At 44.0% G+C, this 26762-nt stretch overlaps 2 protein-coding genes across 18 annotated transcripts in view; one reads left to right on the top strand and one right to left on the bottom strand.

Annotated features, from left to right (window-relative positions):
- The first annotated feature begins 61 nt into the window (after positions 1-61).
- On the top strand, positions 62-17549 carry kiaa1328 (KIAA1328 ortholog). 5 transcript variants are annotated; one of them, XM_030373843.1, is made up of 12 exons: positions 62-201; positions 454-489; positions 585-799; positions 1018-1106; positions 1303-1418; positions 7348-7457; positions 8892-9217; positions 9366-9587; positions 9957-10052; positions 10200-10294; positions 10789-10900; positions 17126-17549. In XM_030373843.1, exons 1-12 carry the CDS (start codon positions 147-149, stop codon positions 17379-17381), a joined length of 1728 nt encoding a protein of 575 aa, XP_030229703.1. In that variant the 5' UTR covers positions 62-146; the 3' UTR covers positions 17382-17549. The 5 variants fall into 5 exon arrangements, with proteins under 5 accessions (XP_030229703.1, XP_030229704.1, XP_030229702.1 ...); XM_030373844.1 differs by having other exon boundaries at positions 582-799; positions 10792-10900; XM_030373842.1 differs by having other exon boundaries at positions 582-799.
- Positions 17550-17783: 234 nt separating this feature from the next.
- celf4 (CUGBP, Elav-like family member 4) overlaps positions 17784-26762 on the bottom strand; it is a 95718-nt gene continuing 86739 nt past the window's right edge. For 6 of the 13 annotated variants that reach the window (XM_030373854.1, XM_030373847.1, XM_030373849.1 and 3 more), the window contains 3 exons: positions 26693-26762; positions 25936-26161; positions 17784-23266 (listed from right to left, as the gene is read on the bottom strand). The exon at positions 26693-26762 is cut by the window's right edge and continues 74 nt beyond it. In XM_030373854.1, the coding sequence (XP_030229714.1) occupies positions 26034-26161; positions 26693-26762 (198 nt within the window). In that variant the 3' untranslated portion in view covers positions 17784-23266; positions 25936-26033. Of the gene's footprint in view, positions 23267-25935; positions 26162-26692 lie in introns of those variants that run through there. The other 7 variants (XM_030373853.1, XM_030373861.1, XM_030373858.1 and 4 more) reach the window with 5 other exon arrangements.

The raw sequence follows: 26762 nt of genomic DNA, 5'->3' as shown, positions 1-26762 counted from the left end.
CAATAGAAAGAGAGAGAGAACGGAGAGAACGGGCAACAACCAATCGTCTTTTGTGTCCACAGTAAAGGGCGGGACTTGTTGCCCTTCGCAACGCTTGGTTCCCGCAATAGGTCCATGGGTTCCCGGGGAGTGGCGGCAGTTTCAACATGGCGGCAGCCCTAATGAGAACTGAAGAGTCAGGAATATTTTGGATTAATGACAGTATCCTTTGTGTATTTTTACCTACCTACTGCTTTTGACATTTTAAGGCAGATTTTGAGAAGCGGTGAGGTTTGTTTGTTTTCTTAAGCGTTAATATAACACCACACTAAGGCTAACTGTTGCATTTATTTGAGTGGGATGTTGTGTGCCTTTTTCCTCTCACTATCTTGGCCAAGGAAACATAATGTTGTGATGCTGAAAGGGTTAACGACAATGTCGTTGTGTGGTTATCACCTGAACTTTTGATCGCAGCATCAGAAGAAGAGCAGTCCGTTGTATTGGTACCAGGTGAGTGTCAATGTCAACTTTTAAGGAAAGTTCCTCATTCTACACTACTTTATATCATACTTTTGATTTTCTTTCCCCTCAAACTACCTAAGGAGTCAGCAGAGATACAAAGTTTGGCATCGCCAGATCGAGTTTGAAAGATACAAAAATCAGAGACAAGCGTGACTGTAAAAAAAGTACCAAAATTGAGAGGCGTCAGAGTCAGTTGCAAAGCGCTCCTTCACTGACTTTCAAAGCACAGGACCTGATCCAACCCCACACTGCATTCACCATGACTACTCCTGCCAACAAAGTCACCCCCTTGTCACAGGTAAAGAAATTGGTATATTTGTTCAGATTTTTCTCATTTAGAATAGTTTTTTTCCTTATCAAACAAAAAAGGGTTATGCCAAATCCTATGACAAATGTGGTGGGGACAGAATGTTTGTATTTGATACAAAGCTTGAATGTTTATAAAGCATCATTATTATTTTGCTAATTTTATTTTATAAAGTGTTTGGTTGATGCTTACAATGTCCCTTATTCCAGACCAACACCACCAGAACCCAGAGCAGTTTGAAGGACCTCTGCCCAGAGGATAAGCGGCGTATCGCTAACCTCATTGAAGAACTAGCCAGGCAAGGCATTTTAATGACAATTTATGCCCAGTGTCGCCTGAACTAAAATAAGCTTAACAGATTGGTGTTATATACAACACCTCTCAAAATTAACATATTGTCCCCAGAGCAGAGAATGACAAGTTTACAATTTCTTGCATAAAAATGCATTATGCAATTCTGCCTTAACACTTCAGTATCTCATTTAAATTTCCAGAGTTAGTGAGGAGAAGGATGAGTCGGTACAGAGGCTGCGGGAAGAACAGCAGACATTTGAGCGCAAGATCCAACAGCTGGAGCAGCAAAATGTGCTCATCATTCAGGAGAGGGAAGGTATCCTTTCCATATGGACCAACTTAAGTGTGTGTTCTCTGCTTTTGCTATGGTATTGGTTGGACATTATTTTTAAAACATGCAAACCACAGTTTGCAGCACCTATTAATTTGGACCATTGCCACTTCAAAATGTTGACTATTTTGCAGACCCTTGATGATAATTTTTTTTGAGAAACATAAACTGGGAATTTAGGCGTGCCTACAGGTAGACTGCTTAAAACCCACAACTTTCCCAACAATCTTGCCATCAATATATATATTTTAATACATTTTTCAAAAATGTAAATACCTTTCTTTTTGGAAAATGCATTGCAGGCTATTTTGCCAATGGGACTTGGTCTATTGGTATTGTTTTTAAATTAAATAAGAATTTAGCCAACTTAATGATTTTTTGATTATTATGATAGCATGAAACCTTTTTATTAATTTTTCCTATAGTATCTCTGAACCCATATCGTAGGAGGTCTAGCGTCATATTTGATGAGGTAACCTGCCAGCTCTATTATGCAGCAATTCATGGGCATCGAACCTTCTCTTCCTTATGGCAAGCCAATTATAAAGTCGTGGCACCAGTGATGTATACCTCTTTTTATTATATGTTTTAAATTGAGGACATTACCGTAGTTTAATTAATTCAAAACACATGCTCATTCATTAGGCATACCTTATTAATCCTGTCTTCTCCTTGGTTTTTTGAGAATCCCCTTACTCTACAAATGCATGTATACTTTTGAGGGCAGTGTTTGCTCTTAACTAAAACGTCCTGTGTTCTTCAGACAACAGGTGAGTTTCACAGTTCCAGGGTACGTGTACATATTAGTCAGCTTTTTATCAACCCTAGGGACTTCTATATTATAATTGGTTTAGCACTAACAAATCAGTTGTAACAAACTAATTATGTTGGGAATACATTTGAGGTGAAGTGCCAGACTACATGATACACAAATGGTAAAAAAAAAATAGTTGTTTGCCAACTTGTAGGTCACAAAGTGGAACTGGAAACAAAGCAAATTTAACATACGAATCATTTGTAGATCGGTGAAAGTTAGGAAGTATTTCTTCATGATGATTTGATTTGATTAGAAAATTGGCTTAGACTTCTAGGAAGGAGACTGGCGTGTTATCCCCCTGGCTGAAACCCATTCGTGATACTTCTTTCGAGCCGTCGTTATGTAGGAGTGCCTCATATAGCCTAGGGAAGACCAGCATGCTCCGTCCTCCCCCAAAAGTATATTTTATTTTTGGAGGATTCAAAAATAATTCACACAATATTTCAGCCAAGTGTAAGAAAGTTTAGTGAATGATAGTTTGAGTGCCTATTTTTGATGCATCCATGTTTTGGAGATCAGGTTTCCCTTGTCGTTTACTAAAAGTAGGCTTTATGCATGGCTTTATGCTATTTGCATTAAACCATCATTGCCACTGCCAGTGTAAAATACCTTTGCTTGGAAGCCATGTCCTTTAGTTTTACATTTGCAGTCTAAACTACAAAATTAAATGCATGAATCTTTCAAGGAACATAATCACTTGACACTTGGTTACTTGGTGCTGTTGTAGACGATTGCATCATTTAGGTTGTACCTTCTGGCACCTTACACAATACAGGCCAGTAGGGGCCACCGCAGTCATTGGAAAGGAAGGGGTAAGGTTCGGTATCCAGTGGGTTGCCATCTGCAACCTCACCGCTAGTGGCCACCTAACTTTTACATACTGGACCTTTCAAGTAAAGTAAATATATTATATCATGGCTCTTTGCCTCTCAGTGTGCCACCCTTAGGCTTTCCTACAGGGGGCAGTGCTGACTAAGAGCAGAGTTAAACTACCCGCCCGCTGTTCAGAAGATTGTGATTCAAGTGCAGCATTGACAAGCATCATTTTACTTATTTCATGTAAACTTACAATGTAGTGGTTTTTTTCCTTCGTTTTGCCTTTGGCAGAGTGTTACCTATGGTTAATTTATCTATGTATGTATGTATCTATCTATATCTATCTATATCTATCTATGTTACTGTTAACAAGATAATGGAGTTAATACAACTAGTCTAGAGATTTAAATCTTTACAATTTTATCACAAAACCAGTTACAACTAATTCTTTAAATATGTCAACATCTTGCCATACTTCCAATAATGACAATAATGCTGATTGTTGCACATTTGTTTGTTAGGATTTCCTAAACATCTGATTATCTGACTACCTGTTTTCACAATCTCACTCAGGTCAAACCGGAATGTGGCCAGCAATTTGAGTGGAAAACATTGCAAAATATGAAGAGTAATATGAAGAGTAATAGACCCACCTGGTTATTGCACGATTGGCAACGGCAGCAGGGAAAATGAGGGAAAGCACAACTCAATTAAAGGCACTTTGGCTCAGAGACTTGGCATTTACACCAAACTTCTAAACTCCATTAAAAAAGCATTTGAGGGGAAAAAGCGTTCGGATCAAAATACCTCAGGGGGACAACATAGTCTTTAAAGTGCACACAAGAGTCAGAAACGCGCTTCTCAGCTGGGCGATTCCGGCACTTGTGCGAAAGGTTAAGGAGACACCAAAGGCAAACATAGCGAAGGAGAATCTTGTCATGACTAATTCCATTAGGTATGGGCTTATCTTATCTAACAAAGATTCAGGGTTATCGAGCGCAGCCACTATGTTGGGCTGTATTTTAGCCTCTAGCCGCCTAGGATGAGAGGGAAATGTTCCCTTGATATTTTGTGAGTTTATTTGACATTTGAAACTGTCTGGCAATCAGGATGAAATGACTTTCAAGAGCAAAGGATGTCTTTTTTGTTGCGCTGCAAGGCACTTGGACCCTGGATAGAACCAAAGTCAGGGGTACATTGGCATCTAGGTATGCCTGTCTAATAATGTTTTATCCCTGGAAACATTAACCACTGCCAGCCATTGATGGAGTCATTCAGAGAAGAATTCCCACACTGTTGTTATTTTTTTATTTAACCCTAACCTCATTTGTATATCTTTTTCTTATTTTGTCTTTTAATTTAAGGACATTTCTTTGAACGGATAAAGGCAATTATTATAAATAAAAGTCATCGTAACCGGCAAGATGGTTTTACCAAACAATTAAGTGCCCAATATATATATATATTTATATATATATTTACCCACAAAAAAGTGCAATATACTGGTGTTCAGAACCAATAGGACGGAGCAAATACTCTTCCTGTACTTTATGTACTTTATACAGAAGAATACTTTCTGTTTCCCTGTTTTTTTCTTTCTGTTTTCTGGGCTCCCCAGTCTTATTTTCAATTTGTCAGGCGTTAAAGCTGCTGCCTAAACTTCAATCGCTTACCCATCATTGCTGTCTTGCCTATTGACACCCACCCACACACACTTACACACACACGCACGCACACACACACACACACACACACACACACACACACACACACACGTTCGTAGACATTCTCTCTCTTGCTCTCTGGCTCTATCTCTTCCCCTTCTCTGGCTCAGTGTGGTTGACTTGACACACTGTGCTAAAGCTTTAAAATATTCCCCCCTCCTGTGCAAATGTGTTCCACCTTGAGGTGGATTTCATTATTTCATTTGTGCGCTGGCCTGACAGGAGAGTGAATCATTCTGACAGGGCCCGTCTGAGGCCTCTCTGACTCCAGCCCTCGGCTCTGTGTATTTTCGCCGCAGCGCGGGGAGGCAGTTAGTCGTTGCCGTTTTCTTTTCTTTTTATTTGCCACTCTGAAAAAAACCCTGACTAGTTTGTTCGGGTTCTTGGCCCCCCGATTGGCTGGCCTCTCAAGGCTGAGGAAGAATCATGTTTAGTGCAACAGCAAGGTGGGGTTTTATTGGGTCTTGCTCCTCTTCGGTGCAGATTACCCTGTGCAGGAGACTTTGTCTGCCTGTCTCTGCCTTGGGGGCCTCTGTTGCCATGGCCCACAGCCTGGGGTTGCTGCAGTACAGCACCGAGACCGCCTAGAAGCTGTTCGCCTCTTTATTGGTGGCAGATTGGATACGGTTACAGATTTATTAACAGATACATGTCTACATTGCAGTTCCAGCTACAAAACGATACTGCGTGCACGACGGCGATTTTTTTTGAGGGAGTTCTTGTTGGTGTTTTTGCCAAGAGTGACTGTGCGGATGCAATGCATTGACTTGCTTTGCTTAACATTGCAGTCGGTGTAATAAATCTACTCTGGGGAGACGAGCAGCAGCAGTCCTCCTATAAAAGCGTATTCAGTTGATTCCCCGCTGGACCGTGTGCTGCGTAAACCGAGCACGTGGTCCATGTTTACATGATGGGATGTCCTTGTGATGCCCTTCCTCCTCCTCCATGAAGGACCACTCTACGGCCTCAATCAAAAGGGTTTCACTTCATGTCTATGAAAGCTGCTCCACAGCATTTGTCTATTGTGGTTCTTTCAATTTGAAGCCACCCACGCTCAACCAAACACGTTTGACCTCTTGGTTTTGTTTCCACGGGCTGATTTAAAGGCTGCCGGTGTGGTGTTTCCTTATGGACTCTACCTTCCATGTAGCCATGAGTCCCAGCTGTGAGTTGCTGCTTAAATTGAGCTTTTCTTCTCTCTTTTTTTTTCATCCAAGCTGTGTTGGGCAAAAAAAAAGAGAACCCCCTCATCTCATGGCCCACCATCATAAAAGGATTAGTCCTGGAGGAGTCGCACTTTTACGCTCACCCAAGGCTGTGGCCGTGTGCACACAGCCTACTTTATTGAGTGGAGTTGTGTGTAGGCTATTTCATCCCAGCAGGAAAGTGTGTGTGTGTGTGTGTGTGTGTGTGTGTGTGTGTGCGTGTGCGTGTGTTAACCGCCTGCCTGCCCCCAGGTGTGAGGTTATTGTTGTTGGACTGCATGTGTTTCTTGTGTACTTCTTATATATATCTTTTGACTTCCGTGTTTATGATCTTTTTGTATGCGTGGCTGTGTGGCGGGCGTCATTAGTGGGCTCCCGTGTCGCAGCGGTAGTTGGGTTCCAGATTAGTTTGGTGCACTCTGCCAGCTCTCTGTCTGGCAGGCTGCCTCACACGACACCGGCCAGCCCAGCTCCACGCAGCTTGGCCCGACCCAGATGGCGACAGCTCGGTGCCATGACAACAACTTTGATTTTGTTGGCCACTTTTTTTGCACTTTTTCTGCTTCTCAAGTTTGCCTCGACTCTCTCTTTCTCTCTAGTCTACTTTTCCTGTGATATGTGTTTTTTTTTGTTTTGTACAAAAGAGAATTCTAAAGGCTGCTTCACATTCAGCTGAGAGTGTAAGAGGCGTTGTTCATCAAATAATATATTTGTTGAACAACTCACTTGTTTGAGTGTTTCTAAACCACAGGATGTAGGATATTTTTTTAAAGTACTGTGTCTTATGATCTATTATAACACCTCATTGTTGAATGCATGATTCTGATTGTTCAATAACATACCAAGGATGTGCATTCTTTTTCAATAACGGGCCACCTCAGGCTTTTAAGAGGTCTAAATCAATGCGTGACAAATCAAACTTTAAAAACAAGGATCCAATAGAACTGCGACCGGATGTTTCCTTGACAATGCAAAAACAATGCGCTCAAAAAAAGTATTTCAGCTGAATTTAAGTCAATAAAAAATAATAATGTTATACTTCAAAGTAACTCACCTCTTCTTGTTGGTGGTATTACACCCCATCATTGATTTATTCCTTACGTATTTCCCAACAGCAATAAATCTACGTTTTATATTGGAACTCTGATGCCTGTATTGTGATGCATAGCGTCTTTTGGCTGCTTGAACTAGTGCTGTTATCAAGTAGGGCAATGATCAGAGCCATGCTTTGGTTAATGTTCAGATGCTGTGGACCAGCAGACTTGGGTTTAACAGTCTTGGCCAGGTTGATGTTTTTCAAGTCCTGTTTAAATTTTTTTTCCTGTTGGCCCCTTAACCTCCGATGCCTGTAGGCCTACAGCAGCAGTACAAGGAATGCCAGGAGCTGCTAGGTCTCTACCAGCAGTATCTGGCCCAGCAGCAAGAGAAGCTCAACCAGTCCATAGCACAGCTTCACAACAAGGTACGCGCTTCAATTACGTTGCTGTTAATGCATGCATATATGTACAAAATATACTTTATGTATGTATCTATACAGACCTGCTGTCTCCGGCTGCTCATGTTCGTGTAGAGAATGGGAGAGAGAGTGAGGGAGGATGTTATTGTGTGTGTGTGTACGCACACCCTACGAGCCATTTTCAAACAACAGCCCTGTTTACCGTCCATCACAACACGCTCTCCCACTGACACACTCAGATACGTTGGAAAACACTTGCCGTCAATGGTGGGAACACCTTCCTTTCTTTCTTGCATTTTCTCCCCAGCAGAGAGTGCTTTTTACACCAGCACAACAAGGGGGCTCCTTAGAGGGCTACAATCACTGCTCTGAATCGAGACCCCTTCTCCCACCACCAACCCAGCCTTAGTCTCCGCCCACCTAATTTATAGGCGCCGCACGTGAAGCTTGTATTACGTAATCATGGCCCTTGCTCTTTGTTCACATGGCGATTTGTGGCTCGCCACGCACCTCTGAACTGTTTACGTTCTGTGAGCAGATTCCGCGAACTGCGTCAACGCAACTTTATGGCGAATCGACGACTATAAATGCCATGGCTGTGTGCAAACTGTCCGCGGCGCACTTCACGTTTGGCACATCACGCCGACTATAAATTCCTCCTTCGCAGGGCTGCTAGAGGACTGGGTCAGTCACGTGGTCCCACAGGGTCTGTGAGTGATGGGTAGTTTCATTCTCCCTGAACCTTAGACCATTCATTAAAGTCTCTTCCTCTAGTTTGATTTCTGAGATGAACACGTTATGCCTGTCGCTGTCTCAAAATACCCCTGACTTGCCACCGTGCTCCAATGAAGGTCGGCGATGAGAAATCCAGAATCAAATCTTGAAACCTTTGAGCACAGACCACATGTTTTATTGACCAAAAAGGATCTGCATTTTTGCTTCAGCACTGGTAGGGGACGTGTGTAATAGGAAGGAAACTTCAGGGGATGTGTGTAATAGCAACGAAAAGGCAGGGAACGTGTGTAAAAAGAAGAATAAGGCAGGGAATGTGTGTTATAGGGAGGGAATGCTAGGTAACGTGTGTAAAAGGGAGAGAAAGACCTGGGCAGATGTAACGGGGCGGGAACGTGTTAAATAGGGAGGAACAGCAGGGAGAGGGGAACAGGAGGAGAACTGCAGGGAACGTGGGTGACAGGGAGTATGTACTGGAAATGCACTTGTTTCCCTGTACTGCATTCCCTCCCAGGAGTTTGGAGGGAATGGCAGGGAACCTGTGTAATAGGGAGGGCACGGCAGGGAACACGTGTAATGGGCAGGGAACGTGCTGTATTGGCACTGCCATATCATGTTCCTGGCTGATCCATGGTGTGATGAAAAAAGGCGGGCTCTGACGGCCTCCAAGTCCCTTTTTGTCAATCGTTTATTTATTTCCCCATCCAGGTGTCCGTCAGTGAAGCAACTCCCGGCAGACCCTCTGGCAGCAGGACGAACGGGTCAACTCTGGGCGCCTCGCACCCAGGCCCTGATCCCGGCCCCAAGGGACCACCCCGCACACGGGAAGCCCTGGCCCGCGGTCGCCAGACCCTCTCGGACACGACCCCTCCGGACTCCTCCTCCTCTTGCGAGAGCGGGCCACCGCACGTGCGCACGGAGCCACGCAGAGCCCGCCGCGTCTGCGGGCATTGTCCGGCCAGCGGAACCAAGCCGAGGACGGAACGGGAAGAAGACCAACGCCTAGAGCACGGCGGACCGCAGGCCTGCAACGGGTATGTCCTTTACACTTTATCATCCATACCTCAGAAGTCTCCTCCCCCATGCCTCTGTTCCCATAATCCCAATCTGTATCATGAATCCGCGAGGCGCCCGTTTAGCTGGAGAGCTGACGACACCGTACACATTTTTTCGACCTCGCAGGCCAAGCGAGGCGGAGGCCGCGGCACCCCACGGGGGCCGGGCAGCCCGGACGGACCCTCCCCGGGACCACGAGCACTGGGAGGAGAAGAGACACCAGCTGCTGCTGCAGAAGCTGCAGCTGGAGGCGGAGAAGGAGAGGCTGCAGACGCGGCTGGCCGAGCAGGAGGAGCGGCTGGCCAGACAGGGCCAGCAGCTACGGCAGTCACGACTCGACTACAGCAGGTACGGCGCCGCCGCGGCCGGCATATGGTGACCTCGCCGGCTGCCATCTGTTACCCCAGACCCGACGAGAGATTGGTCGCTAGTGAACCTTGGTTCCCCCCCCCCCCCCCCCCCCCCTCTTTTTGGGTTGCCAGAGTCTAGATTCTCTCTCTCTCTCTCTCTCTCTCTCTCTCTCTCTCTCTCTCTCTCTCTCTCTCTCTCTCTCTCTCTCTCTCTCTCTCTCTCTCTCTCTCTCTCTCTCTCTCTCTCTCTCTCTCTCTCTCTCTCTCTCTCTCTCTCTCTCTCTCTCTCTCTCTCTCTCTCTCTCTCTCTCTCTCTCTCTCTCTCTCTCTCTCTCTCTCTCTCTCTCTCTCTCTCTCTCTGCTTCAGGTTCCAACAGGCCACTCAAGCGCAGCCCTCCTGCTCCATCACTGGAGGTGGGGCGTCACAGAGCGAGCAGCCCTCGAACCGGCATTTGTATTTCGGGTGAGGTTGACTCACACGCATGAACACACATGCACACACTGACAAACACGAGCACACACACACACACCAAACAGACACACACAACCCCTACATCTGGGCCACTTGCTTTGGGTTTAACTGGATGTGATGTTCCTGTGGTTTTTACAGTGGGTGTGAAGATGCAGATGCTGCAAAGCACCTCTTGAGTAAAGATCTGCCGCCGACTTCAGCCAACGCTCTTCAGAAGGAGCTCTCTATGCACGGTGAGTTCAGAGAGCCTATTTTTCTCGGCTAGTTGGTAAACCACATGCCTCAAAACTCCTAACCACAGGCGGTTTTGTTTAGACAAGTTTGTGTTCATTTTAGCGCTGATGTATGCAAGAAAAGTTCTGGAGAGTCACTCTTGAGAGACAAGCACACACACACACGCGCATACACACACAGAAAGATGCATGCGTACAAGCACGCACGCACGCACGCACGCACGCACGCACACACGCGCGCCTCATTCATCTCCTTCCTCTTCCGAATTATATCATTCCTCTTAATTCCAGTATACGTCTACCATCATGATCGAGACAGTTTGTGCCCTACAGTCATCATCTGCTGTCCTTCATCTCTACACACACTCTGTGTCCCGTTTGCCTAAGTAGTTTTTTGCTCTCTATTTGTTAAGTTGCAACAACAAAACATTGAGCCGTGCTACCTGTTTCGTCTGCCAAGCAGCCATTTTGATCTTTGACCTCTCTCCCGACAGAAGCCTTGCGGTGCTCCAGACAGGACATGGCTACGTCACCGGTCACCACGTTTGCCCCAATCCCTGAGGCCATACCAGCATGTGCCTTACCCCTGAAGTCCCCTGAGGCTAGGTAAGGATCTCTTCATAGGATATGACTTAAAACAGGATCTTAAATGGGTTTTGGCTTTCGCCCTCTCCACTGCCTACAATCAGATTGGCACGGGTGTAGTCAGAATGTTTGTTTGATGTTACCTGGTAACTCAAAACAGCCAGTGACATTAACACATGCAATAGCGTGCTTTTAAAACCTATACAGGGGAATGCATTCAACTTTTTGTGTTTTGAGTTTAAATTCCCAGCATGATCAATCCGTAACCCACTACTTCATTCACGACGCAACACTTTACATCTAAAATAAGTTGTATTAGGGCACGCTGTTCCTTTGAAGGATTTGTCTTGAGGGATTGATCCCTCGGACCTCCGTTTCAGCCGCACACTTGATGTGACATCTTAATCACGTTGATTTAGACTTTGAGACGACGCGCTAACCGGAGAATCAAGTGCGACGTGGCTGTAATAGATGTCAAACCGTTTCCTGCTATGCACAATATATATTCCTGGTTTCATCGTGTACAAAAAAAGTGTCCCGAATTGACCAAGAAAAGTTGGCCGCAGGAAAACCTACAGACTCACCTGGGGGAAAAAAAGGGAAAAGTTGAGGTGTGAATTACGCACAAGAAGGTAAATGAGGCCGTTTTACTGGTCAAGCTAACTTCTACAGCAGGCTGGAGCTAAATGAAGCTCCTTTCCCGGGCCAGCTAATACTGTGGCCATGGCTGTCAGGAGCCACGCTGCGTTCCATTAGTCGGCCTAGCGGGGACCGAGCTGCAGGTGTAATTGAACAGACTTCTGGATGCAGACACACACACAGACATACAGACACACACACAGTCACACACAGACACACACAGAAACCCACTCTTCTCCCTCTGCCACAGTAATGAGACAGAAAACGGGGGAGGGGAAGAGCAGGGTGCGTGGGATGGTTGAGGGGGGGGGGTGTGTGTGTGTGTGTGTGTGTGTGTGTGTGTGATGGCGGGAGCGTTGGATAAAGTGGAGAGACGGAACGGAGGGAAGAGGAGTCGGAGGAGCTGGTGATGGATAGAGCTGCGAGGTGCAGGGGAAGATGGAGGCAGCAGGCAGAGAGGGACTGGGGAGGACGGGGATGAATCATTGAGTGTGGAAGCGTCACGGGCGCTCTCCAAGAAAGGAACTCATCGCCGCTCCTCTTCTCCCGCTTGTTTGAGAAAAGTAATTAATGTGACAGTGTGTGGTCTTCCCTGTGTGGTGCTGCATGCGTGTGTGCGGCGGGGGTGTGCGATGCATGCGCGTGTGGGTGAGGGAGGGAGTGTAGTGCATGCTTGTTTGGGTGTGGGCGTGGGCGTGGTGCATGCGTGTGTGGGTCTTTGTGTGACTGTGTGAACATGTGAGAAATGTTACAACAACAAGAACACCAACAATGACAAAACCTAGCTGCAGAAGGCATTTGTAAAATAATAGCATTGCAATGCATGTTATTGTTTGTACCGTGATTTATTTTTACCTGAGGCGGCGTGTTAATGTGTGTGGTTCCCTATGTCGTGACGCTGACAATTCCTCTCTTTTACGAACTGATGTTGACAAACGAGCCCTCCTTACCCCTCTGCCCCCCAACCCCCCCCCCTCCCAACCCCTTCGCCCCCCCGTACTCACCCCACTCGGCCGTGGTACCATAGCTCTCTTCATGGCAGCACACCCAGTTCATTCCTTCACTTCCCATGAGTAACTCTTAAGCAAAACGGTGTGACGTCCAAGTTGAACTGTAATCTCCAAGCAGATGGCTATTAATTCCAGCAAGGGATACCGGGGGTATCGGACCATATTACGACCCCATTTGCACCCCCAAACCTGATTAAAACCATCGCGGTGGACTCCACACTGTGACTGTTTACTACCGGTTGTGAGTCAATCGCTCAAATGCCTCCCACTCATCCATGTGTGGGCTTTAAACATGCCCATGATGGAATAGTGATGCAGTCATTAGCATCCGATGTATGTTTTTGTGGTCCATGCGTTCACAGGTGGTGAATAAAATACTGGAAGCTAAAAAAAAAGAGAAGCTCTATTTTGATTTACTGCGGATGATTAACAGCAGTAAATTAAGTGTGGATTGAAGTGGCCATAATCCATTTTCTTCTGATCCTGTTCTTGCTTGATAAATTATGATTCTACATTTTCTTTTGAGCACTTCCGTACTCCAAAATGACAAACACCTGCAAAAGTCACACTGGTTGGCCTTAATGGGCACCAATGCCTCATTTAAAGCTAGGGTAGGCAATTTATTTATCAATTTATTTTTCATATATTTGTTAAAATTCTCAATACAACCGATGGCAATAAAAAAAACGGAATTCCAGTGATTATGTCTGTCGCATGCCTTAATTAAGCCTATCCGATAATTAAATTCAGCATAAATTAATTGATGGGATGGCCTACCTCTCCATCCTGTGGGCAGAATGCCCTCGCACTCATTGCACATGACTCAAGTCTTCCACAAGGCAAGGCATACCTATTGCTGAAGCTAGCATGCTAGTCGAGTGTTTTGGGGGAGTGGCATCAAAGGGAGGCCTGAAGAAAGGGATGAGATTCTGTGGGCTGGAACTTTCCAAATCCAGCTCACTCTGGCTGGTTTCTCAAAATTGCCTACCCTGTCTTTAATGTAGATTATATGGTTGTTGTAGTTTGACACCCTTTTATTTATTTACACTGGGAACATTCATTGCATTATTCACGCAGTAACCTATTCTACCTGTGATCTTCAAGTCGGAAAACGGTAGTGTTCTGAATGTTTGGGAGGGCACTAGTACTGTTTTGATTGGGGATGTCTCGCAGAGAACCGTTTTATTTCTTTATTATTCATTCAAAAGGCTGCACTTGAACATCTCTGTAAGCCTATAAAATACTGCATTGCTGTTGAACCTGGGTCTCTATGTTGTCATATTGACGCATGAACTTGGAAGGTAGCGGCGTCCTTGGCGATGCATATTTGTATATGCGACAAATACTGTAACCCTATAGTGCTTTTATAGATTACACAATGCAAAGAAATCCCTTTTTCCCCAACGTGCAAATGGGACGTCACAACTCTGGGGTCAACGTGAAGCCCCCCCCCTCCCTCCATGAATCCCGCGCCGGTCGCTAATGAGAGAGTTCCATCCTGGCCTGCCGCTGGGCGCCTGCTATCGATTGGCTGTAAAATTGACATGCGGGGAAGACGCGGCAACCATTGTTATGTTATCTATTTTTTATGTCACTCTTTGGCCTGCAAATGAACAGGAGCGCTGGGGTGGGACGGCCATGCTTAATGGAACGGGGGGGGGGGGGGAAGGCCGGGAAGAAGAGGGGGGGTGGGGGGCGGCACCTCAGGGAAACTATATGCGGCGTACCCTTTGGGGGTGGAACCCGCACCCACGTTTAAAGCAGCCCCGCATTGAGTGAACGGAAGCGGGTTGAATATAATATGTTCTATGTACATCAGAGGAGCGCCACTCCACGTTCCCGCAGAGGCCGTAAGGGGTGAGGGTTTGAACGCCGCCACTGCGGTAATTGATGTCTGCTCGGAACTACATAATGGGACCTTTTCTGTTCTTCATAGCCCCCTTCATAGACGCTAAGCGGCCAATTAGTCATGGAGAAGAGTCCTTTAAAGTTATTAATGGTGCGTGCACACTGAAGCACCGCTGTCAGTCAAGTTATCTACCCCCCCCCCCCCCCCCCCAGACCCCCTCCTCAAAGTTCTATGGAGACTACAGGATGCTTCTTGGATGGCTAGTCGGCATGATGGCGCTATAAGCAGAAGCTAAACCAGAGTCTGTGTGGCTTCAACATGTTGATTAAGACACGTGTCAATAAGTGAAAAATTAAACAAAGCTTTAGTGAAAATCCTTTCATCATGTGTTTGTGTGCACCTGCTGGTGTTTGTCATGGACTGAAAGCTGATTTGTGGCTCGAATAATTTGCCTTTGCACCTTACTCGGTGTATAATCAGCCGAAACACATGAGTGAAGATATTTGCTTTTGTGCTTAAAACACTGTTTGAAAATGTATGAACATTATTTGTGTTTTCCGCGTGCAATCTCTGCTCTTTAAACCTTCGCTGTGCTCCCTCTCCCCCCTCACCCCTCCGCCGTCTTCACAGTTCCTCCGCCCAAACTACTGCCCCCAACGCCCCCACCCCCAACCAAAACACTCGCCTTGTTATAGATTGTGACCGCCGGTAAGTGATGCATTATTCATTACCACAATGTCGTCAGTTGATGGATGGCTGTTTGAGAGCCCTGTCCGTTAAATAAATCAACAAATAAAAATGCAAATTCTCACATTTCCAGCGCGGGAGCCTAGCCAAAGTCCCTCCTCCCCCCCCCCAACACACACACACACACACACACACACACACACACACACACACACACACACACACACACACACACACACACACACACACACACACACACACACACACTGCATTTTTTTTCTCTTCACGGATCTGCACTCCCCTCCAATCTCTCCGTCACTCACATGCATGGCCATAGATGCACGTGCTCGCACGCAAGCACACTTGCAATGCAAACTATTATTGACAGGCAGAAGGGTAGCAAATGAGGGCGGCAGATTCTTACTTCAGCGTCTTGTGTCTTCCCTGGCTTTTCCAACTCTCATCACACACACACACACACACACACACACACACACACACACACACACACACACACACACACACACACACACACACACACACACACACACACACACACACACACACACACCCCTTTGTGGTGATTGGGTGTGTGCGTAGAGTGAAATATGCACGGCCTCTTGCTCCTTTCATGTTCCTGTCCTTTCATGAAATCGTGTGCTGCTGAAATGTTAACACATCAGATGACAACAAGATTATCTGTCCCTCTGAAGTCATGTCTGGTGAAAGTCGCCATACCCCGCCTGAAAGCCCTGGCACCAGGGTGTCTGTGTGTGTGTGTGTGTGTGTGTGTGTGTGTGTGTGTGTGTGTGTGTGTGTGTGTGTGTGTGTGTGTGTGTGTGTGTGTGTGTGTGTGTACACCAACTAGAGAGAGTGGGTGTGTGTGTGTGCGTGTGAATACCAACTAGAATGTGCGTGTGCACATGCGTGCATGCCCGCGCCTGTGTGTGGATGCAAATCGATGCAGCTTAAAACGAGCAGAGAATTATGTGAGCAACATCAGTGGACCGTGCTTTTAAAGAATTCATGTTTTGTATGTGGAGTGCTCGGCGTTGAGCTGTGTACACACTGAATAATTTATCAAGGCAGCCAGACTGAAGGATTGAATCTCTATTAGCTTAATCTTCCTCGTTTTGGTTTATTTATTTCTCCCCACATTCTTCTTATTTCCATTCCAGGAGAGAGGAAGGGAGAGAGAGGAAGGGAGAGAGAGAGGGGGAGGGAGAGAGAGGGGGAGAGGGGGGGGGCTTGGACCACTCTCCATCTCCCTCCACTGCCTTTCCCCGGCTCACACCTGTAAGACTCTAGGCTTTGCTGCCTGCCAGCCAGAGTCTGTTTCCACTTGTTAACGCCGCTTGTTGAAGTTCAGAGACCCTTTGGCATTAAACGGCTTTTTGTTCTTTATGTGTAGAGGGATTTGCGTTTGTTCCTCCTATGGTTTGTGTTTTGAAGCAATGCGATTAAGCGTGAACAGGTGGCCAGAGCGGTCTTTGTAGTGGGCCATTTTTTGTGACGGCGGGGCCTTGTGTGTAAGGTTAAAATGTATGTGTTCTGCTTACATATTCACTCTTGCTTTTAGAGTATATCCCTGGCTGTGCTTTTGTGAAGAACCGGTTTTAAGGCAATTCGGGTTTGTTTATTTTGAAAGATGCTTTAAATTGCATCTCAACGACTGGGTTGGGATTCTAGCAGGGCCAAAAGCCATCCGAATATAATGCTCCCGAGCAGCTCCGTCGGTAGAGCAAGGTGTTAACACTGCCAGGGGTCTGTGCTGAGTATGTATTCCCTCACAGTGTACCCATTCTAAGGCACTCTTCGGGTAAAGGAGATACATAGCATCCATTATTGTCTTTAAAACGTCAAATAGTTCCAATTCTATCCCTTGTCTTCATCTTACTGGTTAGTGTCTGTACATGTTATATGATTTTCCAATACACCAAACATCACTTCTCGACATGGACGGCTGTAGTGAGTTCAGATTCGACGTCCGACGATCGACTCACATGAATCTGAATGGTCAACGTGGATCAAACGCGCCTCATTCTCCTCACTTCCCCCCAGGTTGGACTCCTCTCTCCTGGAGCTGCTGGAGGTCTTCAGCCCCATCCCTGTGCCTCCCCAGCGCCCGCCGTCCTCCCAGAGACACAACGCCACCGTGCCCCACGGGGCCCTTAGGCCAGGCACCGCCATGGCCGCCTCCCGATCAGCATGCCTTGCCCCTCTGAGCTCCTCCGCCTCCTCTGGACGCTTCACCCAGAGCCCCCAGCAGGACCTCGAGGAGAGCCAGATACTGGAGGACATCTTCTTCATCTGCTGAAGTGTGTGTGTGTGTGTGTGTGTGTGTCAGTGTCACTTAGAGGGGTAAAATGCTAATCTGCGTATTTTCACCTCTTATGTCTTAACAATATTTGGAAAGTGTTCTGCTAATACTGTATATTTTAATATAAATAAACCTAAATTCACTCTAGAAGTGGTTGTACCCCCATTTGCATGCAAGTGTTCTGTTTGTGGCCGAGTCACTGGCTTATGCTTCAGGCTGTAGAAGGTGTGTCCTTGGCTTGTTTGTCGAAGAGGTAAATTGTTGTCGGAATCTAAGCACCCAACAGTGTGTAATTTAGCAGTAATTGGTGGTGTCAGAACAACGGGCTGTATTGAGCCAACAGGGGTATAACGGTGACAGTTAAGGTCAGTAAACATCACTCAGGACACAACAGAGGTATATCTTTTGTTGTTTTTACTCTAGACTGTGCTTTATTATTGGGCTAAGCTGAGACGCGTCATTCATTTAAAATTACAAAAAGAGTCCAGGGTACCAGAGAGTGGTGCGGTCTGGAGAGAGAGAGAGAGGGGGTGAAAGCCTAAAGCAAACTGCCCAATTAGAAGCTTAGCTCAACAGGAGCGGGGGGCAAAGCTCTATTATGCAACATTCAGTCCCCCGCCCCCCTACCCACTCTCCACGTGTGCTGAAATCGGGAAGAGAGTTCCAGAATACGTTTGTTGTTGAAACCATCGTTGTTGCAAAATGTAATTCGAGGAGTAATACTAGTGATGTCTCCGAAACAAAATCATCGATAACAGCGTTGAGAGATGTCCATAAACAGATTGTTGATGAAATAGTGCAGATTTCATTGAATTAATGCTGTTGATTTGAAGACAACAGTTGAAGATCAGAGCTCTGTCAAACAGGAGGGAAGCAGCACAAGTAAAAAAGACAGAAGAAAGGAAACTCCACTAACCGAAGTGGTTCATGCAAGCAGTCAAACATTGATTTAGCATTTAATCTGGTATTTAATACCATGAGTACCGATGTGAACTTAGAATACTATGTTATTAATACATACCTGATTGATTAATCAGCATGTTATGGAATGTTTCATTGATAAAACTTGCACATGATGTCTAAACAGGTTGTTTTGTACAATCTTTTAGCAAAGTGAATTGGCTAGTAGAATGTTAGAAATACAACAAAAAAATGTAATTTACAGTGTTTAGAGTTACAGTAATTGATTGCAATAGTGTAACAGCAATACCCTATTGTATTAAACCTTCAAGTGGCTGACTTTTGGATAGGAGTCGCCAAATTCTACAGGTGTCAAATACAACCCTATGAAAAAAAGGAAATAATTAAAATAAACTACAGTAATAATAAATAGCAGTTAAAACCATAATATATGGCAGTAACAGAGCTCTGGTCTTTAGTCAAATGGCACAAATCAATAAATAAACAAAACAAATAAATTAATGGAAAGCAATAAAAATCTTGTCTTTGACATCACTTGGTCAATTGGAGCATTATTCTCCATGAAAGACGTGCTGAAGGCCTTTGCGCACAGGAACAATGATCATCATTATAGACAACGATGCTGGCTGTCGCATGTCGTATAAAAACTATTTGGTCACGTACCAACTCATAGAAAAATAATGCCATGTAAGCATGCATATGATATCGCACATGAGTCGTAAATAAATATTTAAACAAATTAATAGAACACTTCCAAATAATTGTATATATATATATAAAAAAAGAGAAAGTTCAATGCATGTCTAAGCTCTAACTGAGGTCAGTGCGCTCCCTGACGGTGTCCTGGATAAATGCCTTGCTCAGGTCCCATAATTGTACCATATCCTAGAGACTTCTTCCTTGTACCTGGTTTTCAACGAATATTATCATGTTTTCATTCATATATTTTTTTTGTTGGTTTAGTATTTAAAGTATCATTTTCAATCCAGTCCTTGTAGATAGCAGTAAAAGTCCTATAAAATATGCAAACCTATGTACAGGAGGAAAACAGAGCAACCCAAAAAAAATGTACACTATATTCATCGGTTTATCTATATATTTATATATATATTTATATTCAAACGTTTGCACCGTTTCTTGTTCTTTTGAACCATTTTTTTGTATTTTTTTTCCTCTTTTTCCCCACACTTCTAATGTAAACAGTTGCAGCTGAAAATCGGAGCAGGTGAAGATGAGCATTCGACTGGCCTTTGTCCTTTTTGCTTCCCCTCCCTCCACTCAGTTAACATTGAACCGGCAAAATTGCCCACATTATGACGGACGTTAAAATGTTCCTGGCACAGAAATATATGCTGGAAAATGCCTTATTGAGGCAATTATTCATAGTAGATACTGTACAAACTTTAATATTTTTTTGAACCAAATCCTTGTCATCGATGAGTCTGGCGTGGGATTGCCTATTCCTGCCAACAGAGTCAAGGAAATGAAATGGCACAGTGGAGCTAGCACAGATCTAAGGACATTTTATCGTGTCATGTTTCATGGGTAGAGTTGTTGCCAGAAGATGATGCTATTCATTTTTTTAATTGAGCAATCTCTCACATTACCCCGCCGATGGCTTTAATGAAATGCCTGCTTCAAGCTGGAGCGAAATCACCTTGAAATGAATTGGTTTGTGTGGGGATGTTTCTTCTCCTCAACCTTCCTCGTCTGCTTTCCTCTTCAACAAAAGTTAAAGCACTCCTTCAAGCTAGGTACTGGCTTTCCCCTTAGAATGTCATGGCGTAGCGTTGGCCTACATAACGAGATGTTCTTTTTTTCTTTTTTCTTTTTTTCTTGCGGGCTACGGCGTGTATGGGCCTTGTTGATTTAGGAAGGTAAATGTTAACGGTATTCAATCTGCTTGAGAAAGGTTATCCATAGACGCTAGGGAAATGGAACAATAAGCAGTTAACAGTTAGATTTGGAATGGCGGCCAGCAGAAGCATGGTGTCATACCACCTTATAAATATTAATAAGGCAATCTCGACCATCCCTATCTGTGTCGAGTACAGAGGCCAATAAAACCAACTCCCCTGACCTTTTACAGGTATATAGAAAGTGTTCATGCCATTTACAATAATATGAGAAACTCTGCGCAGAATCAATATAACACCGGCTGGCATCATATAGCACGTATGATTTTGATATGCTTATTGCTTCATTTTCATAAATTTGTAAGATTGAAGATCCTATGAACCAATGGGTAAGGTAATATTACAAAACGAAAGGTATCCCAAAACTCTAATGTTAAGCGTTATAGATCCATACATTAACTGCAAGATGTTAGAAAAGCCACTCTTTGAATTCAGCCTTAACTCCCTTCAAATGTTTTTTTCCAACCAGAATGAAGCACAGGTGAGGAGTGTGAGGTGAAGATGAGCGATGCACTGATCAGAACCATGCTGACATCGTCTGTGCCCCTCAGCGCAGGCAGCCTCCACATCCGGAGGACCAACTCGGTGACCTCTCCCTACCCCCAGAGCGTGCCACCTTACGGGCCCCCTGATCGCAAACGCTAGCCGCAGACAGACAGGTAGGTTGCAGCAGGTGCTCTCCACCTGGTTCAGTCGTCCCCCAAGGTGTCCAATCAGGTTACCTTAATGCCCAGATCAATTCCTCCATGTGTATCCCGATGACTTAACATTAATACTAGATGCTGATTATTTTTTTCCCTTCTTATCCAGAGACACCAATGAACCGAGTCAGGTATTCTTTTGTGTGCGTGTGTGTGTGTGTGTGTGTGTGTGTGTGTTTGTTGTGTGTAAAAGTCTGTTCAAATAAAAAGACTTGCATGCACTGTGAAGCTCTCCAAAAAGACGGTTAAGAAATGACATGGGTCTTGCTGTAGGGGTTTTGACATCATAATAGCGTGTTGGCTGCTTGGAGTTCGGTTTGGGTTCGGCTTGAGAGCACAGTGCTGGATGGCGAATACTGCAGGTGGCAAGGCAACCTGGACGTGGTGGCAGCCCGTTTGCTACATGCACTTATCTGAACGCAGAAAGAGAGCAGTGAGGGGGGAGGGGGGGGCGTGAGACTCATTCATTTTGGTTCAAGTTTTCAAAGAGATGTGTGCACGTTGTGTTGTACGGTATGTGCGATGGTGTTCGTGTGTGTGATTGTGTGTGTGTGTGTGTGTGTGTGTGTGTTTGTGTTGTTGGTTGCGTTTGTCTCTGTGTGTGTTAATGTAATGTTGTTGCATTGTTGTGTGTGTGTGTGTTTGTATGTGTGTGTGTGTGTTTACGTGCACAGGTGCTCATACACGTGTGAAGCTCAAAAGATATGTTTGGAATAGAGTCGAAGATAATTGTCCTTGTCGTCCAAAGTTATTTAGCCTGATTCTCTTAAAGCCTGCTACTGAAATGTGGCTTTTTGCATTTTTCAGATACTATTTACACCATGTGTGTATATTTACACAGAGCACATCTATATTTCAGCAATATCTGATGTGTCAGCATATAGGTAATCAGAGATAGGAATGGCTGCAGTTTTGGGAGCTGCCAGATTTGCGATTCTTCCCAAGCAGAGCAATGTATCTAACTCCAGCTAAACTCTACAAAAAAATTACAGCAACATCGTCAGTAGCCGTCCTATATACAGACACACACATATATAAAATATGTGCATATAAATACATATATTTGTTTTTGATTAATATCTATTTATCCATATATACTGTATATATATGAATACGTTTGCTTGAATGCTTGGTATATATATGTACTGCAAATATAAACAAGTTCATATATCTCAAAGGTATCGGATGTTCCTTATCATAACTATGAGGTTAGGATGTCAAGATATAAAAGGTAAGGCTGTGATATGTGAGCAGCCCCTCCCCATGCACTCTCCATCCCACCCCAGACAAAAAGAAATGAGGAGAGAAAAGAAAAAGAAATCAAAACTTTCTTTGAAGTAATTGTAAACTAGCGAAGTGAGCGACCCCATTTGGTCATCTGAAATAGTTTTGCCTGTATTCAAAAAGCATATCAGCAATATATATGTACATATACATATGTCGTATATATATATATATTCGAAATGTACATGTCTTTTATAGGCAACTCCTTAGCCAGGTAACACTGATTGAAAGAGATGCACTGGTCCGAGTATATTAGAGCTACAAGTCCTCAGCAATAAAAATGTTTGGTCTTTTGGTCCCTAAAACAACTAAGGAATGACAGGTAAGACTCCCTGGAGACCGTTGCTATAGCTCTCCTTGGCAACAGTATCCCCTGGAAACGGACAGGCACTCTGAGCTAAACATGGCCATCCCAAATTGAAGCCAATTTGTGTCCTGAAAATATCACATTCCCTTAAGTTCTCTCTCTTCAAAAATGTGTCCTTTTCGCATTTCAAAGTCTGGAAAAAAAATTGGTCTTGAAAAGCAAATTGCCTCATGTTTGACCCACCGTAAAGAAAGATCTCCGAGGGCAATCCACAGATCTTTTTTCAATCATTTTTTTTGTTTTTATGTTTTTTCAAGAGTTTGTTTTTGTTCAGGTTGGACTTGATGTCCTTATTTCCGTAAATAGTTCAGTGGTCAGTTGGTCGTTTTTGAGGGGTTTCTGAATTACTTTTTTTCTCTTCATCTTCATCTTTGCGATTTGACTAAACGTCAACCTTCCTGGTCCAGAAAAAAGGGTGTGTTTCAGTCAAGTTGGGAACAGTAAGGAGAGAGGTGTGTATGGGTGTGCAGGGCGAAGGGGCGAGGGCGTCCTAGGTTGGGCCAGGCTGGTACAAATACAAAGTCTTTCTTAGTTCCAAAGGTTTCGATACATCCAGCGTTCTTTGTCCTTCACTTGGTAGTCGCTCTCTCTCTCGCTCTCCTTTTTCTGAAGCAGCCTCAGTGGTCCATTGGTCGAGAATGCACTCGATGACAGATAGCAAGTAGTCAAACATGTGGTCCAGCTTTACATAACCTAGAGGGAGTTAAGAGAGAGAACAGCGTATTATTGACAAACACTATTAAAGATAAAAAGGTCAGATCGACTGAAAATGTATTATTCAAACTATTAAAAGGGTTGTTTTCTAAAGTATTCTATAGTAGGCCTAAAATTGATATTCTGTGAAACACTAGAGAAAAAAAAGTTAACTATTTTATAAATTATAAATAATTCTAATATGATTAATCTAATAACAGAGATAATTATCCAAACATAAAATAAACAATAATGAAACTACCGAAATAAAAGTTACTAGGGTTTAAGAGGGCCGCCATAACGTCCAACGGCAAGAGGAGTCCTAGTCAATATAAATTATGTCGGACTCTTAAACACCTTTAAAACTGTCCAAGTCAGATGGTCTACGAAAACGATGTAAACACCTCTGTGCCATATTAACAAATTACATCATACATCTCCTTTAAAAAAGCACATTGAAGAAGACCACATATATTTTCTTATAACTCTCTTACAATGCATAATATTTTTTATTCATTCTATTTCATCAAATGAAAATATGGAGTTCAAAGTGTTTTATGGGTTTTTTCTGGAGCCAGCATTTCTCCGAGCTAAAAATAAAAGAACGAACCCTCCCAATAACATTGAACGTGATTGGAGATGTCACATTGAATTGGAATCGCATATTTCTGTGACGCGTTCCTATTAGATGGCGGGCGCATCCTCCTGAGCGCGACGATTCGCCTCGGTACACCATCGGCGTATGCTTCAGTTAGTTTGTGAGTGGGTGATAAGTTGCTCGTGAATGAAGTCATCAGTGGTGAATGAGCAGCGCTGCCTAAACTCTCCATCACGCAGATGAAGGGAGGAGACAAAGGGAGGGAACGGCGGGCGTACCTGCCTCAGGGCTAATAAATGTCTGTTGGATGCAATTTCTGTCCCTGTGTTGAAAACACTCGGCCGTCTGCCAATGATCCTTCCCCTAACAGGAGTAACGTGTGCGCGTGTTTTAGAAACGGTATGTGATATATAATATCGATTTAAAGCATACATGTTTTAAATGCAGTATAGGCCTACTATATACTGTGCATATGAGGCATGTATGTTTTAAATACAGTTTATATACTGTGCGTATGAGGTATGTATGTTTTAAATGCAGTATAATACTGTGCATGTGAGGTATGTTTTTCTTAATGCAGTAAATGTACTGTGCTTGTGAGGTATGTATGTTTTAAATGCAGCATATATACTGTGTATGTTTTAAATGCAGTATATATACTGTGCATGTGAGGTATGTATGTTTTATATGCAGTTTATATACTGCGCATGTGAGGCATGTTTGTTTTAAATGCAGTATATAAACTGTGCATGTGAGGTATGTATGTTTTAAACGCAGTATATAAACTGTGCATGTGAGGTATGTATGTTTTATATGCAGTATATAAACTGTGCATATGAGGTATGTATGTTTTAAACGCAGTATATAAACTGTGCATGTGAGGTATGTATGTTTTAAATGCAGTATATATACTGCATGTGAGGTATGTATGCTTGAAATGCAGTATATATACTGCATGTGAGGTATGTATGTTTGAAATGCAGTATATATGCACTGTAGTACATGTGAGGTATGCCTGTTTCATAAACAGTATGCATGGGAAATATATGTTTTCCATGCAGTAAATATACTGTACATGTGTGGTATGTAGGCTTTATAAGCAGTATACACAGTATAAAAGTGAAGTTTGCATGTAGTTTATAGTGTATACTTGAATGTACATGTGGGGTTTATTTGTTTTATGAACAAATTATATACAGGCCTGTGAGCTAAGCATTTCCAGGATAGTGGCTGGGTATAGGGTTCAAAAGGTACTGGGTTCGATGCCCCAATGTACAAATTCCAACTATAGGCATTGTTGAGCAAGACATACTAACACACCCTGCACCTTAGCGGCATGCATTCCTCCCATAGTACTGTTAGTCGCTTTTAGATGAAGTGTCAAATTATAGATGTTGAATGGAAATGTCGGCTTCATTTACACATTGATAGAAGTTGGTAAGTCATTTCTAGCTCCTATTCCAACTACTAACTGGTCTGCCCGCTAAACAGATGAAGAACAGAAAGCATACACAGCAATGCAGAAACACAATTTCCTCGTCTGTATTTGGAAGCATGAAGCGTCCCTATAGAGTGCAGCCATTTCAAAAGCACATTTACGGTATTACGATGATTTTCAAAAGGATGGTTATTAAGTTTCCTAATCCAGTAGGCCTAAATGTCATTAAAGTTGTATTGCATATAGTCCTCTCGCTGGGACCTGACACAATAATGAATTTCATAAGTGGGAAATCAAATTCCATAAAAGATAAACTCCCTTGAACCTGCACACAGTTGGCAGCGGTTAAAAGCCACCTTTTAGCACACACACACACACACACACACACACACACACACACACACACACACACACACACACACACACACACACACACACACACACACACACACACACACACACACACACACACAATGAATCCATGTAAGATTGTGCAATCCAATAATGTCACAGTATTTAAACCTGTACACCTGCCTCAACAGAAGTTGAGATGGAAATGTTTTTCAACTCACGGATTGGGAGGGGGGGGGGTGGGGGGGGGGGGTGGTATCAAAGATAAGCCCAAGGTCTGACCTGTGATGTTTCTGCCCCTCTCCCCCCTTCCCTCACCCGCCCACCAGGGCAAGGGGGGGGACTGCTGGGGGGGGGGGGGGGCAGGGAAGGGGGCGGGGCTAGTAGGGGCGGTTGGCGTCCTTGGGCCGCTTCAGCTGCACCTTGAGTCTCTTCATGCCGATCTGGAAGCCGTTCATGGACTGGATGGCGGCCTGCGCACTTCCTGGGTTGTCAAAGCTCACAAACCCTGAAGGGGGAGGAAAAGCGGATAGATGTGGTTAGAAGTGAGACAAAAACATCTGTTGAAACATCGAAGTGAGGAATACAACTACAGGCAACATGGGATGTGTCACAAACGTGGTCACAAATAGTATTTTTTTGTAAATAAAGAATCAAAGACATAAAAAATTACAACAATAATATTGATTGATTAATAATATTAGAAAATATTATTATTACAAAGGAATATTATCATTCATTCGCCGCCTGTAAACAAATAACTTTTATGTGGTAACATGCCTTCCTTTAGTACAAGACACAAACATCCGGACATTTCTAGCACAATGACGGAAACTCCAGCAGCTTTCATGATGCAGATACCCATTCTTCTGGGCGTTTAACAAAAACCTACGTGATTCATTCATGCTCAGACTCAGGTAAATTATCTGTGGTAAACAAGGTTATTAGTCATGGAGGAGGAAGGAGAATAATACGAAGAAAAAAAGAGCAGAAGAAGAAGAAGAGTAAATAATCTCTTGGTTTTATTTGTATTACCCACCAAAGCATTTACTTTGGTTTGTCGCCCGATCCACAAACACTTTGGAGGAGATGACATTACCGAAAGGAAG

This window comes from Gadus morhua, chromosome 13 (assembly GCF_902167405.1).
Source record: "Gadus morhua chromosome 13, gadMor3.0, whole genome shotgun sequence".
NCBI lineage: Eukaryota > Metazoa > Chordata > Actinopteri > Gadiformes > Gadidae > Gadus > Gadus morhua.
Note: the sequence above shows the minus strand (reverse complement) of the source record. Positions and strands in the feature narration are given on the sequence as shown.